The sequence below is a fragment of the Ursus arctos genome, unplaced genomic scaffold (genome assembly GCF_023065955.2).
Source record: "Ursus arctos isolate Adak ecotype North America unplaced genomic scaffold, UrsArc2.0 scaffold_24, whole genome shotgun sequence".
Classification (NCBI taxonomy): Eukaryota; Metazoa; Chordata; class Mammalia; order Carnivora; family Ursidae; genus Ursus; species Ursus arctos.
The window spans coordinates 15,763,474-15,784,280 of NW_026622919.1; the positions used below are offsets into that span (position 1 = coordinate 15,763,474).

Consider the following 20,807-nt stretch of genomic DNA (forward strand, 5'->3'; position numbering starts at 1 on the left):
ATCTCTGTCAAATAAATAAATAAAGTCTTTAAAAAAAAAAAGACAATATATGTGAAGTGCTTAAAAATGGTGCCTTGCACGTGTCAGGACTGTGTAGTGTTGGTCATTGTTATTTAATGCTGGGTTAGCAGTAGGAACTCAAAGATTAAAATCTTGAGTATTCTTTGTTAGACCCTGGAATTTCCTGTGAAGAGTGACACTTGTCATCTATACAGGGCAACATTCTTGGTGATCCTTCCCAACTGATAGCCATTGGGGCCAGTTTGGTAGCTATGCTAAAGGCCTCACTCTTTCTTTTTCTTCTTTTCATATAAACCCTATCTTCAGTCATTCCAGGCCTGAGACTAGCCTCAAGTCCAAAGTTTGGCTAAGGGATATATTGACACTCAAAACTCTCACCATCAACTGGTAGGCAGTCCTTTAGTTCCTGGATTTCTTTCTCCTTGAGATCAATTCCCATGTTTTCCAAGAAAGTGTCCACCTTATTTGGAGACATCTTCACCCCTTAGGAAAGAAAAGGGTGGGATATGAAAAATATTTGTAATGATGTCAAGAGTGGGTTACTATAGATCGTGCCTAGGCATTTGTACTACACAGACAATGAAGAGCAAAGAACAATTAAACCATTCAAGTAAATGCGGTTTTGGTATCTAAGTCAGGAATTCCTAAACCCTGATCTGTGGGATTCTGTTAGGACTTTCAGGAAAACATTTACGAGAATAAAGTGAGTAGTTAACGGTATTTGTAAGTCATGGTAAAGAGTAAAATCAGCCACGATACATGCGTTTGCATGGAAGAATTCCAAACTTGCTGAATTAATGGAGAACTATAAATCCATCCATCTACCCATCCGTTCAGCCAGCCAGCCATTAAGCCAGATAGACAGCCAATCCATGGATTTACTCTATTATAATCCTCTGGAAAACTTTTTAAGAACATACATTTCTAGATACTATCTCTGGAAATCCAAGATCAATATGACTGGAAAGGGGCCTAGTGATTTGAATGCTATGTTTCTCCCCTTTGTGATTCTGACGTACTGCTTTACTTGGGAACCACTGCTTTTGGGTTACTGTATTTAAACCATTTTGGTGACTGTAGTGTGCCTAAAGCATAAAAAGAAAAACACTGACTTAACAAATAGTTGGGACAGTTGGATTAATAATCTGAAAACTGTAAAACAGGATGAGTTTTTGAAAATAAAAGCAAAGCTTGATGACCTATTTTACTTGCCTTTTCATTATGCTTCTTACCTTCAAGAGACCTTAGCTCTTTCATCAATCTGTTCACATACACCTTTCCTTTGTCTGTAAGAAAGGGAAAAATTCAAGTTTCAAGCAGTAGTGTTGATATTTAAATGAATTTAAATGAAACATGCGTAAGTTCAGAAACATAGACTTTTAAATGTTTTATTCTAAAAATTTATATTATTTCACTTCCAAGAATAAAACTTAAGAGTGGAAACAGCTCTCAATTTGGTGAAATCATTTTGGTGATGGGGACTGGGGGGATGAAACATTCCTTAAATAGGGAGTATTAGTTACAAAAGTCCTCATATTTAACTTTCCCTGAAGGCCACTGTGATTTTTTCCCCCCACACTGTGATATTTTCAATGCTTACCATCAACTGGAAGCTTGTTCTGTAGCTCCAGGCCTTTCTCTTCTGTGAGCATTATCCCCATATTTCCCAGAAAGGTTTCCAGGTTACTTGTATCAAACTTCTCACCTTTAAAAAGTAAAAGGTGGTAATGGTTGAAAATCTGCAGAATGATGATCCTATATTATAAAAAATGCCCATATGGCATTTGTTGATTAAACAATGAAGTAAACCTGAGAGAATGCCAGCTAAGACATAATCTTAGAGCTTTTTGGCTAAAACAGTGATCAAATTTAGGCCAGGAGTCAGTAGATGCAAACATTCACCAGTATATAGGTAGAGTGAGAAAATAATCAATAAGGAAAATAATGTCATTGAAATATAATTTTGTGCAAACATTGAAATCTTGGTTTTGCATTAATTATACATCATGGAACCATACAGGGCTTTTCTCCAGGGGCTTCTTTTACCCCAGACTGGCTCTCTGTCATGCCTTAGGGATTTGATGGGCTTTGCTTTCTTCTCTTCTTGGCAGCTACTACCACCTAGTATACTTTTTGGGCTTCCCTAAGGGTGGCTAGGAAATTAAATGCAGTCTTCCAAGTTCACTTCTTTTTAGTGTTCCAGGAAAACTAGCACATAGATACTTTAATTCTTAGGGCTTTAATGTAAAGTGCTAGAGTAAGACAGACAAGGGAACACCAGACTATTCCCCAAATGGGTAAGACATAAAGCTAACAAGTTTGTTTGGTAATGGACTTGGTTCTAGTTCCTGTTAGAAGGTGGGAATCTTATCCTTGCCCCCCATAGCCATTTCTCAATCTGCTTGTAGGTTGGCTATGTGAAACTTTCCTTCATGATGGCTCTTCCCTCTAGCTTTAAGATGCGGTTAAGCAACAAAAACAACAAAATGGTAATTATGTGAGGTGATGAAGGTATTAATTAACCATATTGTGGTAAATATTCTGAAATACCTATGTATATCCAATCATCACATTGTATACCTTAAACTTACACAATGTTATATATCAATTATATCTCCATAAAGCTGGAGGGGAGGGGGAAAGATGCCATTTAGGTAGACAGTTTGAACCTCTTAATCATTTCCAATTCCAGAAAAAGAAAACTCTTGCTTTTAGTCCTCTGGAACCATACTGCAGTGCTTCCATTGGGAGGATAATATCTGGGGAGTTAACCAGTCTTCTGCACAAGTGCCTGGGAGGAAATGTGCGCAAAGGCTGTTTTCCCCCAACTGCTTCAGACCTCTTCTGCGATGTCTTGGACTATTGGAGCTTCTGATATCTCCCCCCGCCCCCCCCCCCAACCAGCCAAGGAAATGACTCTTCAGACACAACAGAGCAATTTCCTAGTCTGCTAACCTTGATCACGTTTTGACAGACGTGGGCCTTCTGCCTCAAAATTATCAGCCTAACCACACCTTTTATCTGTATCATCCCCATTCTTCAAAATATAAGCCCACAAAATTGTATATCCTCTCAAATCTATTCTGTGTTTTACCACCCTGATTTTTCTTTCCATTGCTAGCTTTCTTTTCACACTGTCACCCACCCAACTACCCAGCTCAGAAACTGAGGCGTCATCCTTCATTCTATCTTTTTGCTCTATCTCTACACCTGATCTGTAACCAAATTCTACAGATTCTATATCTGTAACATCTCTTCTATATGTCTCTTCCTCTCAAGTCTCACAGAGAATGACTTACTTCTGCCCTTTATTGTCATTTGCCTGGACAATTACAATATGCTCTCTAACTAGTTTCCTTGACTCTATTCCTGTACATATACCTCCATCCATCCTTTATATTTCTGCTACAGCAATCTTTCTAATTTGCAAATCTAATCACACAGACTCCTGCTTAAAATCCTGGAATGACTCCCTACTCTGTGCAGGATGAAATTTGTACTACTTTACTAGGTATTCAGGGCCCTCGGTGATTTGTCCCCCATATTAGTTTCCTATTGCTGTAACAAATTACCAAAAACATGGTGGTGTAAAACAATACAGATTTTTTTCTCTTACAGTTCTGGAGGTCAGAAATCCCAAATTAGTTTCACTGAGCTAAAGTCAAGGTGTTAGATGGGCTGGTTCCTTTAGGAGACTCTCAGGAGGAATCCGTTCCCTTGACTATTCTATTTCTAGAGGCCACTTACACTCCTTAACTTACTCCCCTTCTTCCATCTTCAAAGCTAGCAGTGTAGCATCTTGCTTCTGTTGTTGCATTGCCCTCTACTTTTTCTGTTATTAACTATCACCTTGCTTCCCTCTTCTAAGGACACTTGTGATTATATTTAGTGCTCAACTGAATAATCAAGGATAACCTCCCCATCTCAAGATCCCTAATCCCATCTCCATGGTCCCTTTGGCTAGATAAGGTAACATTCACAAGTTCTGGGGATTAGGACCTGGATATCTTTGGGAGCCATTACTCAACCCACCACATCCCACTTTGTACTCTCTAAGTTTATTCCTTGCCAAACTCCTGACAGCATTTATGCTTTAGCTACTCCAGATTTTTTCTAGTTCCATAAAGCATCATACAGTTTCTCATTTTGGTCCCTTTTATTATTATTTTTTCTCTTTCAGGAATGCCCACCCTACTCTTTCTGGCAAAACTGACTTAAAGTTTAAGGATCAGCTCATGTGTTGCCCATTCTATTAAAGCATTTCCCAATTTCTCTTCCTCAGGTGCAAGTGACCATTCTACCCCTTCTTTACTTTGTATAGGTTTTTAACATAGCACATATAACATTTTATTGCATTTATTTATATGCATTTATACATTTTTCTTGCCCCAGCTAAATAAGCTCCTGAAAGTTTGGTTTTTGTTGATTCACGCTTGGGATATACAGATGTTGAATAATGAGGCAATAAAGATCTAACCCACCTGTAAAAAGATTTCCTTCATCCATTACCACATTCACTTCAATCTTTCCCTCATCTGTAAGAGAAGACAGAGTTTTATGCATAACACAATAATAGAGAGAAACAGAGGGCATAAAAGTCATACACTGAAGTACAACACAAATTCAGCAAATTTTAATGATTCGCTCTAGAATTTTATCCTATTTTCTTATCAAACGGAAAATGTGGAAAGACAAAGCTCTGATTATAAAAAAGATACTTAATTTCACACTTTTTAAAAAAGACTTTATTTATTTATTTGACAGAGAGAGAGAGAGACAGAGAGAGCGAGAGAGAGAACACAAGCAGGGGCAGTGGGAGAGGAAGAAGCAGGCTTCTGGCGGAGGAGCCTGATGCGGGGCTTGATCCCAGAATGCTGGGATCACACCCTGAGCCGAAGGCAGACACTTAACAACTGTGCCACCCAGGCACCCCTAATTTCACACTTCAAACCTCAGTTTTTATTCTATTAAGATAAGCTCCACATAGTAGTGTGCTGGCCTGACATTTAAAAAGTAGCCCTCTCTGTTTTCAGATAAGGAAGAACTCCAATTTATTGATTATGCGGCTGACAAGCACCTTAAAAGGGGCAAATGCTTCAATAGGAAAGATCTGACTTAGAGCATTAATAACACCTATTTCTGCACTGGAATGACAGATGACACTTTGCTGTGTTCTTCCCCTACCCATACTCATTATATATTTAAAAAGCTTTGATCAATCTAATTGAACTTTAATAAAAATTTTTTAATTTTGTGTTTTTTAAATCTTTATTTAGTATTTTCCTCTTAAGTGGGGGTATTTAGTAGGATCAGCCCAATAGATTGTTAGTGCCTCATAGGAAAATGTCTCATCCATTCTCATGTATTTCAATTAGTCCCACAGAAGACTTATGAATGCTATTTCCTGTGGCCTCATTGACCTGAAAAGTGGTACTCAGGGAGATGGCTGATACTTCCACAACGCAACATCACCATTGTGGCAGTCCAGTAAACTTTCAAGATACCTGGAAAATGTATAACAAAAAATATCTGCATCCTGGGGCACCTGGGTGTAAGTAAGTACTTGCAAGTACAGGCTCCGTATGTACTGTACAAGTAGCCTGCTGGAGTTTCCCAGGGGTGGTTGTTTTCTGGGGTTGTCCCAGCTTTTTTTTTTTTTAATTCCAGTATAGTTAACATACAGTGTTATAATAGTTTCAGGTGTATAAATATAGTGGTTCAACAATTCTATACATTACCTAGTGCTCATCATGATAAGCACACTCCTTAATCCCCATGGAATGCCTTTTTTCACTGGAGAATTTCTATACATCTTCCAACAAGTCTTTCTCCAATTTCCTATCTGGCCAGCTTAGCTTTTCCCTCCTTTAGGATCTTATTGAATGCATTTTTAGCCTTATAGCACAACCACATAGTGTTATGATGACCTGTCAGCATATAAGCCTCCTTACCAGACTGTGAACTCCTACAGGACAGAGAACCTGTCATCTTCATTTTTATCTTTCTAATAGCTATGTATATTAGGCACTCAGTAAAGTCCACTGCAGGAATTGATGAGTTCTTGAGGACTGGGCCCTTATCTTTCTGTTTTTTAATGTTTCTGCACACTCTACATATACTCTCAGAAATTCTCATATAAATGCGAAGTTTCACTGTAGGAGCAGCTTACCATCAGCAGGCAGGTTGCTGAGCAGGTCAAGGTATTCCTCTTTTCCCAGGTCAAAGCCCATATTCTCTATGAAGGATCCTAACTTATTAATATTAAGATCCACTCCTTAGGGAAAAAAAGGATGGGAGTGAGAAAAGCAAATGATAATGACATAGTAAAAAATGCTAGGCATGTCTATGCATTAATTAGAGGGAGTACAATCAAAGGAACAATAAATTTGTTTAAATGAAAAGAGCTATCATGGAATCAAGAACAGAACCTGCTCCTCATTTTTGTCCAGAGGATTGGCCAATAGCTCTCATGAGACGTTTATAAGGAAAAAAACTAAAGGATTAGGCAAGTCTGGTGAATTCTGTAAGACACTGCCTTTATAATTCTACTCCGAAAATAGGACTTGAAATGAAATGATAAAGACCAAAATAATTCCTTTGAAGGTAGTTACGTTAAAAGTAGTAAACGATGAGACAAGAATACTTAATAAACAGGTTAGATGACAAATCTGTCATCACCAAAAATAAATGGTTTTTAAAATGTAAATACAAAACATAAAGGAGTCTCAATTTTACCTGATTGCTCACTTACCTTTGAGAGACCTTATACCATCCAGCAACCTATGCTTATATAACTTCCCAGCAGCTGTAAGATAGAGTACAATACAGTAATCGGTAAGGGGACCCGCTGTAATCATGGAAAACCCAGCAATTTCAGAAAGGACAATTTTTATAGTTTTAGTCATTTTTTTTCTGTTTATATCCCAACTCAAGAGTTAGACAAATGGCAGAAGGTTCTCAAGATAGCAAATCTACCCACTTTTTGATTTGACATTTGAAACAATTATTGGTGGTGTCTTGCCATACTTTTATCATATCTCTCTTTTCATCTAATTCTCATTTTCTACTCTTTTGCATTGATCACACATATTAATGCTCCCAAGGATAACAGTAGATATAGTGGGACTCATGAGTGAAGAGATGGATGATTTCTGAATTAAACAACCTGATGACCATAACAGGACGTCTTTGAATATTAGTACTGAACATTTCGACATGTTTTTCACATGACATCAAATCGATATTGTTTTAGACACTTTTATTGACAAGCCCATGAAAATAAACTCTTCCACAAGGTAATCCCTTAGTGAGATCTCATCTGTTGCCATCACAGGCTTCATATTTTACAAAAATTCAAATATAGATTTCTATTCCTACATAGATGATGCACTAGCATGAATTCCTGGCTCCTTCCCCAGAAATCAACCCTGAAGAAGCTGAAGTCTGAGTAGAAACTTGGATTCTAGGAATGAAGTGAAAAGCCACAGCGACACCAGTAGGAGATGGAAAGCTGTACCAGTGTGAGTGTATGTGCTTACAGCCTAGAGTGCAGGGCTTACTAGCAGTGCAGTTAAAGGACCAATTGGGGAAACATTAAAAACTTCTGCCCTCATGTCTCCGTACTATGACTCTGAGATTACCATTGCCCACCCCTTTTTTTTTCCTATAGAAAGTAGCAGCAAAATCCTAGACCACTAGTGCAAGTGGAAGTAATATCGGAGCAGTATATAAATCTTTCTGGAGAGAGGACTGGTTGTAAACAGGGAAGACTGACGAGTTGCCTCGGATATTTTATCCTCCATCTCTCTTCTCAATCTTTAGAGCTACTGGATAACAATCTATACAGATTGCCTTCTTCAATTCTACTTCTCTCTGAGTTTAAAAGTGAAACTCTGACCAGAGGTGGTGCCTAGAACAGTTTCAAATCAGGAAAATGATCAACGATATTTGGGTCTCTCTGCTCTGGGGCTCATCCCTTCTCTTCTCCTTAAAACCAACAGGCTGATGTGGTGTGGAGCCTGACTTTACACCCTTGCCTAAAGCACATTTCTAAACACAGTAATGATGCCCCAAGAGAAAAAAGGCTCACATGACCAAAGTAACTAGTCATCTGAGGAATACGACTACTTCAAAAACAAAAAAACAAACAAATAAGCAAACAAACTGAATAACATATGCTATTTGAATATGAATTATCGGACTAAAAGGGCCAGGAATTTAAAATAAGCATGACAGAGGGGCACCTGGGTGGCTCAGTTAAGCGTCTGACTCTCTTGATGTCGGCTCAGTTTATCATCTCGGGGTTGTGGGACTGAGCCCTGCACTGGGCTCCTCACTCAGTGGGGAGTCTGCTTGAGATTCCCTCCCTCTCCGTCTGCCCCTACCCCTGCTCCCTAGCTCGCTCTCTCCATAATGTTCCCTAGCCACTGGACCTAGTGTCATCTTACTAATTAGTTTGTGGCCATTCTTAGTTCTTTAGTCCCTTTTTTCCTCTCTTGCTGTCTTCCTTTGTGAACTGATGATTTTCTGTTACTGATACAGTTTAACTCCCTTCTTTTTAAGTCTGTTTTAAGCTGATAACAGCTTAACTTAGATTGCATACAAAAATTCTACCTTTTTAATTCCTCCTTACATTTTGTTTTTGATGGAACAATCTGCATTTTTATATTGTATATCCATTAACAAAGTACTGTAGCTATAGCTATTTTTACTTTTGTCCTTTAACCTTTACAGTCAAGTGGTTAACATACAACCATGTTACATATTAGAGGATTCTATTCTGACTTACTTTTACCAATGTGCTGAATATTTTCATATATTCTCATGTTACTTATTAACCTTCTTTCATTTCAGCTTGAAGAACGCCTTGAGGCATTTCTTGCAAGGCATGTCAAGTGATAATAAACTTCCTCAGCTCTTGTTTGTCTGGAGATATCTCTTCTTCATTGCCGATGGACAATTTTGCTGGACTTTAATGTATTCTTGGCTGACAGTGTTTTCTTTTAGCACTTTGAATATATTATCTCACTCTCTCCTGGCCTGCAAGGTCTCTGCTCAGAAAATTGCTAATATCTAATGGGGGTGCCTTTGTAGGTGACAAGCTTCTTTTCTCCTGCTGCTTTCAAGATTCTCTTTATCTTTGATTTTTGATCGCTTTATTATATTATGTCTTAGCAAAGGTCTCGCTGGGTTGAATTTTTTTTTTAAAGATTTTATTTATTTATTTGACAGAGAGAGAGACAGCCAGCGAGAGAGGGAACACAAGCAGGGGGAGTGGGAGAGGAAGAAGCAGGCTCACAGCAGAGGAGCCTGATGTGGGGCTCGATCCCATAACGCTGGGATCACACCCTGAGCCAAAGGCAGACGCTTAACTGCTGTGCCACCCAGGCGCCCCTCTGGGTTGAATTTTTATTGGCAACTATGAACTTCATGAATTTGGATGTTCAAATCTCTTCCCAGATTTGGGAAGTTATCAGCCAGTTAAAAAAAATAAGCTTTCTGTTCCGTTCTCTCTCTTTTCTCCTTCTGATACTCTAATTATGTGTGCATTGTTTCTCTTAATGCTGTCCTATAAGTCCCATAGGCTTTTTTTTTTTTAAAGATTTTATCTATTTGTATGACAGAGAGAGAGAGAGAGAGACAGCGAGAGAGGGAACACAAGCAGGGGGAATGGGAAAAGGAGAAGCAGGCTCCCCACGGAGCAGAGAGTCTGACGTGGGGCTTGATCCCAGAACCCTGGGATGACCTGAGCGAAGGCAGACACTTAACGACTGAGCCACCCAGCCCCCCCCCATAGGCTTTCTTTATTCCTTTTCATTCTCCATCCTTTTTGCCCCTCGAATTGAATATTTTTTAAATGATCTTTCTTCAGGTTCACTGATTCTTTCTTCTGCTTGGTTCAGCTGGGTTTTTAAGCTCTTCATTGAATTCTCCAGGTTAGTAATTGTATTTTTCAGCTCCAAAGTTTCTATTTGGTTCATTTTTACATTTTCCATCTCTACGTTGAACTTCTCATTTTGTTCTTGTATTGTTTTCATTATTAAAATTGTTTTTCTGAGTCCTCTTACAGATGAGTATCTTTAGAACAATTATTTTGAATTCTTTGTTAGGAAATTTGTGTATCTCCATTTCTTTGGGGTCAGTTACTGGAAGTTTACTGTGTTCCCTTGGTGGTGTCATGTTTCCCTAATTCTTCATGATCCCTGTAGGCTTGTGTGTGTGTGTCTGTGCACGTAAAGAAGCAGTCTCCTCCTCCAGACTTTATGGACTGTTTTTGGTAAGAAAAGACCTTCACCTGTCCAAAAGGGTATACTGGAGTTGTGACTCTGGGTCTAGTGGTGTGTGGTGCTAAGAGTGGGAATATATGGTGGCTCCACGTCTGGGGGTATGTGGTGTCTTGTCTGCTCACATTTCTGCGGTCCATGACATCAAAAACTGCATGGTTCTTGGTGAGAGCTATGGCAGATCTAGAGGGGCTTTAAGGGCTTTTGGGGTCCTTAGCAGCAAGCACCCACAGGTCCAGCAGCTAGGGAGCAGGGAAGGTGGTAGTGGTGGCTGGAACCAGTGGTTTGCACATGTTCAGCTGTGGGGCTGGCTGCAGGTGCATCTGCAACAGCAGTGGCTGGCTGCAGATACACTCCTAGTGACGAGGGTGGCTGGTGGGTGGCTTCTGTGAACACAAAAACCTGTGGAGTGAAAACTTCAGTGGCAAAATCTGAAGGAAGTCTGCAGTGGCTGTTTTGACAGTTGGTTTCTTCAGCAATAAGAGCTGCTGGGATCCTCTGTGGAGCAGTCTGCTGGGGTCTGTAATGAGGTCCTCAGTGATGAAAACTAGGGGGTATTTTTAGGGTTTGCAAGGGCTGTTGAGGTCCTCAGCAGCAGAAACTGTGGGAGTCACTTGCAGATGGGGTCATTTGCAGATGAGGCCACTGGGAACTATGGTAGCTCCCACTATGTGACTGATACTAGTATCCCCTTCCCTTTTCCTTATTGTTAGCCATCTCTAGATGTTTTTGTTGGTCACCGGGTGGAGTGAAACCTAAGCAGGTCCTTTATGTACTGCCCCAAAAGGTTGGGGAAGTTGGTCATGCAGCCCACTCTCCTTTTCTTGTGAGGGGAACTCTTTTGGGCTAGGGACTTCCCTCTTGGCAGTGAGAGTGCTGGTCTAAAGGATGGGATGATATAGGCAAAACTAAACTGTTCTTTTTACCCCCCCCTTTTTTTGGTTATTTTCAGGGTGGGGTTTTTTTTTTTGTTTTGTTTTTGTTTGTTTTTTTTTTGTTTTTTTTCCCTCCACTGTGTTGCTTAAGGTTTTTTTTTTTTGTTTTGTTTTTTTTTTAAGAAATAGCAATATATTCCAGGTTACCTCTTGATTTTACAGATCAGCCTCACTTAGCAAATATTCCGACTATGCATCTCTGTAAAATATAGTAAAAATGATATTCACATTTCTGCTGTTTCACAATATGTTTTTTTTTCATTTTTTAAAAATTTTAATGTTTTTTTATTATGTTAGTCACCATACAGTACATCCCTGGTTTCTGATGTAAAGTTCGATGATTCATTAGTTGCGTATAACACCCAGTGCACCATGCAATACGTGCCCTCCTTACTACCCATCACCAGTCTATCCCATTCCCCCACCCCCCCTCCTCTCTGAAGCCCTCAGTTTGTTTCTCATATTTCATAGTCTCTCATGCTTCTGCTTAAGGTTTTTAAGTGTACTCCTAAGCTCTCCCAGAGCTATTTTCATTTGTGGATACCTGTCTATTTTTTTAAAAAGATTTTATTTATTTATTTGAGAGAGTGTGAACGAGAGAGAGAGAGAGAGAGCAGAGCAGGGGCAGGAGGAGAGGAAGCAGACTTCCGGCTGAGCAGGGAGCCCAATCTGGGGCTCAATCCCAGAACTCTGGGATCATGACCTGAGCCGAAGGAGAAGCTTAATGGACTGAGCTACCCAGGTGTCCCTGTGGATAACTGTCTAATTGTTGATCTTTGTTGGGGGAAGGAGGCTATGGTCTCCTATTCTGTTGGTGACATCTTTCCCCCCAAAATTAGTTTCTTAAGAAATGATATTTACATAGAAATTTTTTTCTGAGCCTTTGCTCAGAAAATGTCTTATTTTGAAATATGTGAGAATATGAATTTTATTCTCACACTTGATTGATGTGTTAGCAGGATATAGAATTCCAGGTTGGAAACACATTTTCTAATAATTTTGAAAGTATTACACAATTGTCTTTCATCTTCAGTAGTTGTGAAGTCTAGTACCATTCACATACCCCAAACTTTCTATGTGACCTGTTTCTTTCTCTTTGGAAATTTTTATAATCCCTTTATTTCTGCTGTTCTGATATTTCACAACATACTCTGGTATGAGTCTTTTTCTGCTCCTTGTGGTAGGTACTTGGCTGAGCCCTTTCAATCTGGAGTCACATTCTTTTAGAGTTGGAGACTTTTAAAAATTTGATTTATTTTACAATTTCTTCCTCTATTGTCTTTGTTTTCTCTTTTTGGAAGTTCTTCTGATATTCAGTTGTTGGATTTCTAGGATTGATTTTCTTATCTTTTTCCTCCTATTTTCCATCTCTTTTGTCTTTTTGTTCCAATATTCAAATTCATCTTCTAGCCCTTCCACCTACTGAATTTATAAATTCTACAGCTTTTTTTCTAAAGAGCTTAAAAAAATTTTTTTAAGTGCTCCTTTCCCACAGTGCCTCCTATCCTGATGCATAGCCTCTTTTTCTTGTTCCATAACTAGGGATTTTCTCATCTTTCTGAAGATATTAGTTAAAATTGTCTTGAATTATTTTTGTGCTCTTTCCTTTCACTACAATATTCCCTGCTTATCTGCAGTTTTGCTTTCCCTGGTTTCAGTTATTTGTGTCAACTGTGGTCTGGAAGCAGATGACCTTCCTTCTGATATATCATCAGAAGGTCGACAGTAGCCTAATGCTACATCACAATGCCTACATAATTCATCTCACTTCATCTCATCATGTAGGCATTTTTTCTTCTCACATCACCACAAGAAGAAGGGTAAGTACAGTACAGTAAGATACTGAGAGAGACAGAGTAAGAGATCACATGCATGTAACTTTTATTATAGTATATTATTATAATTATTCTATTTTATTATTAGTTATTATTGTTAATCTCTTACTGTGCCTAATTTATATATTAAACTTTATCATAGGTATGTATGTATAGGAAAAAACATATAGAGAGTTTGGTATTATGCATGGTTTCAGGCATCCACTGGGGCTTTTGGAACATTTGCCCCATGCATAAAGGGGATTACTGTATTTCCTCCAAGTTCCTTCTTTGCTGCTAGTTCTTTTTTTTTTTTTTTTTTAAGATTTTATTTATTTATTTGACAGAGACAGCCAGCGAGAGAGGGAACACAAGCAGGGGGAGTGGGATAGGAAGAAGCAGGCTTTCAGCGGAGGAGCCTGATGTGGGGCTCGATCCCAGAACGCCGGGATCACGCCCTGAGCCGAAGGCAGACGCTTAACGACTGCGCCACCCAGGCGCCCCCTTTGCTGCTAGTTCTTATTTCTGTCTTTCATGTAACGACTTTTTTTATATGTCATATGGTTCTTGGTTGTTTATGTTTAAGGGTGAGGTGTTTTGTTTTAATAGCACAAATGGCTTTTCATTGCAGCCTGGATATGTCAATATCTGAATAAAGGATACTGGAATTCACTGCCAGCATCTAGGGAGGCCAGTGGAGGAAGATGACTTGGAGGATCTCACCATGCAATATGTTGACTTTCACTTAATCTCCCTGTTTCAGTAGAAAATTTACTCCCAACCTTAGCTGTGTCTGATGTTCTAGAATTTTTCTAGTTTAAGCTCTCCAGAGAGTAAATCTCTATGTGGCATGGATAAGAAATACTTGTTTAGCTGTGGAGTGAGGAAGGGGATTTGTAGATCACATTGCTCTTTTTAAAGACTCTACCAATTCTTCTACTTCCAACCATACTCACATTCCTGACTTTGGAGGTAACTGATGCCTCCCCTTTCTTTTACAGTTTTGTGACATGAAGCAGCTGCCTTCTTTTTTTTTCTTTTCTTTCTTTCTTTTTTTTTTTTTAAAAGATTTTATTTTTAAGTAATCTCTACATCAACCTGGGGTTCAAACTCACAACTTCGAGATCAAAAGTTGCATGCTCCACTGACTGAGCCAACTGAGTGCCCTTGAAGTGGCCTTCTTCTTCTTTGCTTCCCCTTTCAGGCTCAGTTTTAACCTTTTATGGTCTTTCATCCACTTTCTGTTTTTTGAAATTTAACTGACACCTCTTATCTGCTATAATGTTCTCCACTCTTCTCTTAGTCTTTGTGGATTAAGCCTTTTTAATTTCCTTTACATCTTTTTAGTATTTTAGGAAGTGGTAAAGATAAATGCAAATATTTTAAAAAGTGCAGTGTTTATCCAGAAGCTCAAAATATGTATCTCTTATCTACTTAGCAAGATTATGAACTTTTTAAGTGCAGAGACTGTTTTATTTTGAGCAGTAAGATTCTGGCATATATCTTCATAGCTCCTGAATCTAGAAAAATGACTTAAATATAGAAATTATTTAATAAACATTACTGGATTTTTGAATTAGAAAATCTAATAACTAATATCTTTATTTTTTATATATATATATTTTTTAAGATTTTTTATTTTTATTTATCCGACAGAGATAGAGACAGCCAGCGAGAGAGGGAACACAAGCGGGGGAGTGGGAGAGGAAGAAGCAAGCTCATAGCGGAGGAGCCTGATGTGGGGCTCGATCCCATAATGCCGGGATCATGCCCTGAGCCGAAGGCAGACGCCCAACCGCTGTGCCACCCAGGCGCCCCTTTATTTTATATTTTAACTATTTAAAGAATTTCTTCTATTTCCATAGCCATCATTTTGTTTATCCTCGCCATCATCATATATAGGCACTGTTATTATCCTATTTCACAGGTAGATTATATCTGAATTATTGATCAGACTGAGTCAAATTAAAGTATTTCGTCACATAATGTGAATGTGTACTCTGTATTAGATCAACATGAAGTTACACATGGTTCCCCAAATTTGCTATGGTCAGGTATGTCTCTTCGCCTTTTTCAGAGCTTTTATTTTTAGTTCTTGGCACCTCCTACCATCAAACTTTTCAGGTCTGTTTGAAGTAATAATCACTCTGTGAAGCCTTAGAGAATCCAGGTTGGTCAATATCTCCTTTGTACTTTCATAGCAGTATAGATATTCATTAATATTATAGCACATATCATAGTGCATAGCATTTGTTTCGGTTTTTGTTTTGTATGTGCTGTCCATCTCTACACTGAGTGCTTTTAGGACCTGACTTTGTCTCATTCATCTTTATAACTCAGACACTAGTATTATGTCTAGTATGATAGCAACCAATTAACTTTTACTGGATGGATGAATATCTCATTGGCAAATTAAACATAACTCACCATCAAGTGGCAAGCTTTTCATCAACACAGTGTTCTCCTTCAGTCTGAGTCTTAACCCTATGTTTTTCAGAATATTTTCCAGGTCTTCAGAATTAACTTCTTCCCCTTAAAAAAGAAAACAATGGTAAAAGGTCAGATTTCAAGCTTTAAATCATCATCATCATCATCATATCAACTATTTTTGTGTAGCATCATTCTCAAATACAGGATAAAAAGCAATGGAAACATTAAGTGTTGTCCAATTACAGAAAACTAGAAGGATTCAGAAATAGAACTTCTTTTTGGTAAAAGGGGATTCATCAATTGGGAACAAGGCACAGGATGCAGAAAGTTGGGTGTTTTAACAGCCCACTAAATTAACTGATGTAAATAATTCTGCCAGCATGTAATATTTGCTCTATTATTATATTTTTGCCTAAATTACGAACTGTTCACATGATCATATTACCTGTATGTGTAATTTGCCTTGGCATTTTGCTATTAGAAGAGTAGAAAATAAAATTATATTATTGAAAAACTCCAAAGAACATAGGGATTGCTATTTATGCATTACACTGTGGCCTTTTGAATAAGATGTAGGAAACAACAGATTATAATGATGAATAACATCAAATTTATAAGGCTGTCTCTTTAGTTATACATACATTACCAACTAAAAGAGATACAGTCACAGGATTAATATATCATGGATAGAATAACAGAAAATGCTTTAAAAATAACTTTCATTAAACAGTAAGAGATTATTTTTATTGTGCCTTATCATAATTTCTTCTCACTCACCTAGAAGTTCATGCACTTCATCCAGAAGTTTATCCAGTTTGACTCTTCTCTTCCCTACAAGGCAAGACAAAATTTAGATATAGTCCTGCTATGGACTGAATTGTGTCCTCTCAAATTCATATTTTGAAGCCCTAACCTCTGATATGATTATTTGGAGATAAGGTCTTAGAAGGTAATTAAGGTTATGAGGTCATAAGGGTGAGGCCCTAATTTGATAGACTGTGACCTCATAAGAAGAGGAAGATACCCCTTTCTCTCTCTGTCTCTCTGTTTCTCCCCCTGTGTCTCTCCCTGTCTCTCCCCATCTTTTCTATCTCCCTGGCATTTGAAGACACAGTGAGAAGACAGGCTCTGCAAGCATAGAAAAGAATTGCCCTCAGAAACGGAATCAGCTGGTACCCTGATCTTGGATTTCCCTGCATCCAGAACTGTGAGAAAATAAATTTCTGTTGTGTAAGTCACAGACTATGGTATTTTGTTATGGTACCCTGAGTGGACTAAGAGAGGACCCCATTATATAAAATTCTTAAACTGTGGAGTAAAGTATAAGGATTTATCGGTTTTCCCAAAGTTGTTTCCCCTCACCCCCCAATTAGATATTTTATTTTCACACTATATAGGCACAAGGTTGAAAAAAGAAAAAAAATCTAAATATGGTAGATACCTTATTCTATTCACTCAACTTTTTCTTTTTGTGTTCCTCATTCACCAGAATGGAAGAAGAGAAATTATTTTCATTTTTCATTTTTTAACACCAGCTTTATTGAATTGTAATTGTAAGAAATCTAAAGTGTACATCATGGTGATTTGATGTACGTATACATGAAAGGAATCCCCCATCTAATTAACTAACACATCTATCACCTCACATATTTATCTTTTTGTGTGTGTGAAAACATTTAAATTTTCTACTCTCTTAGCAAATTTCAATTCTATAATATAGTGTTATCAACCATGTTTTACATTAGATCCTCTGACCTTACTCATCTTATAGCTGAGAATTTATGCCCTGTTGCCATTTTGTTAATAATCGTTTTCTGGCTGTTTCATGATTCCTTTGATGCTTTCTTCTCTTGGTCTCTTCCTTTGTAATTTGATTATTTTCTTAGTGGTATACTTAGATTCCATTCTCTTTATCTTTTGTGTATCTGTTATAGGTTTTTGGTTTGTGGTCACTATGAGGTTTACATAAAACATATTTATAACAGTCTACTTTAAGCTTATTAGAACTTAATGCATACCAAATGTATACATTTTTACTCTCCCCCCATTTTATAAAGTTCTTGTTCTCACAACTTACATCTTTTACCTGTGTATCCACTAACAAATTAATGTAGTTATAGTTATTTTTAATATGTTTGTCTTTTAATGTTCACACTAGATTAGTGATTTATGCCCTACTATTACATTAGAATATTCTGAAATTAGCTGTTTACCTTTAGTAGTGAAATTTATATTTTCATATGTCTTCTTGTTACTAATTAGCATCCTTTTGTTTAAATTTGAAGAAGTTCCTCTAACATTTCTTGCAAGGCTACTCTAGTGGCGATGGATTCCTTCAGCTTCTGCTTGTCTGGAAAACTCTTTTTTTTTTTTTTTAAAGATTTTATTTATTTCTTTGAGAGAGAGAAAAAGAGAGAGAGAGAGTGAGCTGGAAAGGAGCAGAGGAAGAGGGACAGAGTCCACACTGAGTGAGGAGCCTGACATGGCACTTGATCTCACAACCCTGAGATCATGACGTGAGCCAAAATCAAGTCAGGATCTTAACTGATTCAACCACCCAGGTGCCCTTGGAAAACCCTTTATCTCTCTTTCAATTCTGAAGGACAACTTTGCCAAGTAGAGTATCCTTGGTTGGCAGTTTTTTTCTTCTCGCACTTTGAATATATAATGCTACTCCTCTCTGGCCTGCAGTTCCTCCTGAAAAATCAGCTGATAGTCTTATGGGGGTTTCCTTGTATATAACACGTTTTTTTCTTTCTACATTTAAGATTTCCTCCTTGCCCTTAACTTTTAACAATTTAATTTTAATGTATCTTAGTGTGGTTAGCTTAGTTTCATCTTATTTGGAACTTTCTGAGCTTCCTGGATCTTCATGTCTGTTTCATTCCTCATGTTAGGTAAGTTTCCAGGCATTATTTCTTTGAATAGGCTTTCTGTCCTTTTCTCTCTCTCTTCTCCTTCTGGGAGATATTGTGAAGTGTGAATATTGGTTCGCTTCCTGGTAGCCCATAAATCCCATAAGCTATTTTCACTCTTTTTCATTCTTTTTCTTTTTGCTCCTGTGTTTGGATAAATTCTACTGCCCTGTATTTGAGTTTGCTAATTCTTTCTTCCACTTGCTCTAGTCTGTTGTTGAACCCCTCTACTGAATTTTTTAGTTCAGTTATTTTATTCTTCAGCTCTGGGATTTCTGTTTGGTACTTTCTTATATTTCCTATCTGTTGAAATTCTCACCTTGTTCATGCATTGTTCTCTTGATCTCAGTGAACATCATTTTTATGATTATTTTGAACTCTTTATCAGGTAAATCACTTAACTGCATTTCATTAAGGTCTGTTTCTGGAATTTTATCTTGTCCTTTTGTTTGGAACATATTCCTTTGCTTCTTCACTTTCCTTGACTCTCTTTACTGGTTTCTGTACCTTATAAAAAGAGCTACCTCTTTTATTCTTAACAAATTTTTTTATTTTAAGTTTTTATTTGAATTCCAGTTAGTTAACATACAGTGTTATATTAGTTTCACATGTACAATATAGTGATTCAATACTTCCATACATCACCCTGTGCTCATCACAAGTGCCCTCCTTAATCCGCATCACCTATTTGACCCATCCCCTCACTCCTCTCTCCTCTGGTAACCATCAGTTTGTTCTCTATAATTAAGAGCTTGTTTCTTAATTTGTCTCTCTCCTATTTTTTTCTCTTCACTGTTTGTTTCTTAAATTCCATATATGAGTGAAATCATATGCTATTTGTTTTTCTCTGACTTATTTCACATAGCATAATACTCTCTAGCTCCAGCTATGTTGTTACAAATGACAAGATTTCATTCCTTTTTATGGCTGAATAATATTACACACACACACACCACATCTCCTTTATCCATTCATCAATCAATGTCTTGCTAGAGTGGTCTCATGTGGGAAATAAACCTTATTGTTCAGCTTAGCCTGAACTCCTGGTTGTCTCAAACCTTTGTGATTATCTAAGCTGCCTTCTTTGTTTTCCGTGGCTACCAGTAGTTGAGGGTGTGCCAAGACTTGTCAGTGTTCCACAATGGAGGATCCCAGTCAACACCTAGATGCAGGCTGATTTTTTCATTTTTTAACCTGTCAAATATTTGCTGGATGCCTATTTATATGCCAGGCCCTATTTTCAGTGCTGGCAATACAGAGCAAACAACATGAAGTCTCTGCTTCTGTAGCAGCAATTACTAATGTCAAAGCAATCACTGGGTTATGAATAATTTCAGACCAAACAATAGAGCATTGCATTAAAACAGAAATTTATTTGAAGTGCTTTTACTACCTCTCTGTTCCTTGGATCTCTTTGGTTTATCACTGTATCTTTTTTCTTTGGTTATAGTTTTAAAACTCAGTTCTTGGTACCTTTACTGAGCAGAGGTAATAATACTTATTTTGAGACATTCAGCTAGATTGCCCTCTAGATAATTTAGGATGGAGCCATATTCCGATTCCAACAGGGGTTTTATATAGTCTTGCTTGACTCATGTGTTACAGACAGAGTTATGAAAAAAGGGTTAGAAATAGAAAAGAGGGGCGCCTGGGTGGCACAGCAGTTAAGCGTCTGCCTTCGGCTCAGGGCGTGATCCCAGCGTTATGGGATCGAGCCCCACATCAGGCTCCTCTGCTAGGAGCCTGCTTCTTCCTCTTCCACTCCCCCTGCTTGTGTTCCCTCTCTCGCTGGCTGTCTCTATCTCTGTCAAATAAATAAATAAAATCTTAAAAAAAAAAAAAAAGAAATAGAAAAGAAACAGGAGACCACTTTTTTGACAAGCAGAAAGTCTTCATTTCAAGCATCATCAGATCATATTAGATAAGCTTAGGTAAACCAACACTTCTAGGATGCTTATCAAACTATTAATCATCTACAGAATCATTTCAAGATGCTAAAGATGTTAAGATGCTCAAGATACTAAGAGTTATATAGAGTGCTTTGATCAGATGCTGTTGCTAAACATGCCAAAAGGTGAGGAGTCTGCTTCTCTGTCTCCCTCTACCCCTCTCCCCTGATCTTGTGCTCTCTCTTGCTTGCTTTCTTGCAAATAAATAAAATCTTTAAAAAAGTACTAATCCCACATAAATTAAAGGTTAGCTATTTCTTTTTTTAAAAGATGTTATTTATTTATTTTTGAGAGAGAGAGCACACAAGTGAGTGGGGGTGGGGAGAGGGAGAGGGAGAGGGAGAAGCAGCCTCTCCACTGAGCAGGGAGCCCAGTGTGGGACTCAATCCCAGGACTCTGGGATTGTAACCTGAGCTGGAGGCAGAGGCTTAATGAATTGAGCCACCCAGGCACCCCAAAG

The 20,807-nt window shown here is 38.0% G+C and overlaps 1 protein-coding gene across 1 annotated transcript in view; it reads right to left on the reverse strand.

The window, feature by feature from the left end:
• The window catches only part of EFCAB3 (EF-hand calcium binding domain 3), a 209,054-nt gene that overhangs the window by 71,269 nt on the left and 116,978 nt on the right, over window positions 1-20,807 (reverse strand). Inside the window, exons 72-79 of the mRNA XM_048212646.2 lie at window positions 16,261-16,314; window positions 15,481-15,585; window positions 6,773-6,826; window positions 6,191-6,295; window positions 4,503-4,556; window positions 1,622-1,726; window positions 1,254-1,307; window positions 400-504 (exon numbers count right to left, since the gene is read on the reverse strand). Coding sequence (XP_048068603.2) covers window positions 400-504; window positions 1,254-1,307; window positions 1,622-1,726; window positions 4,503-4,556; window positions 6,191-6,295; window positions 6,773-6,826; window positions 15,481-15,585; window positions 16,261-16,314 — 636 coding nt within the window. The remainder of the gene's footprint in view (window positions 1-399; window positions 505-1,253; window positions 1,308-1,621; window positions 1,727-4,502; window positions 4,557-6,190; window positions 6,296-6,772; window positions 6,827-15,480; window positions 15,586-16,260; window positions 16,315-20,807) is intronic.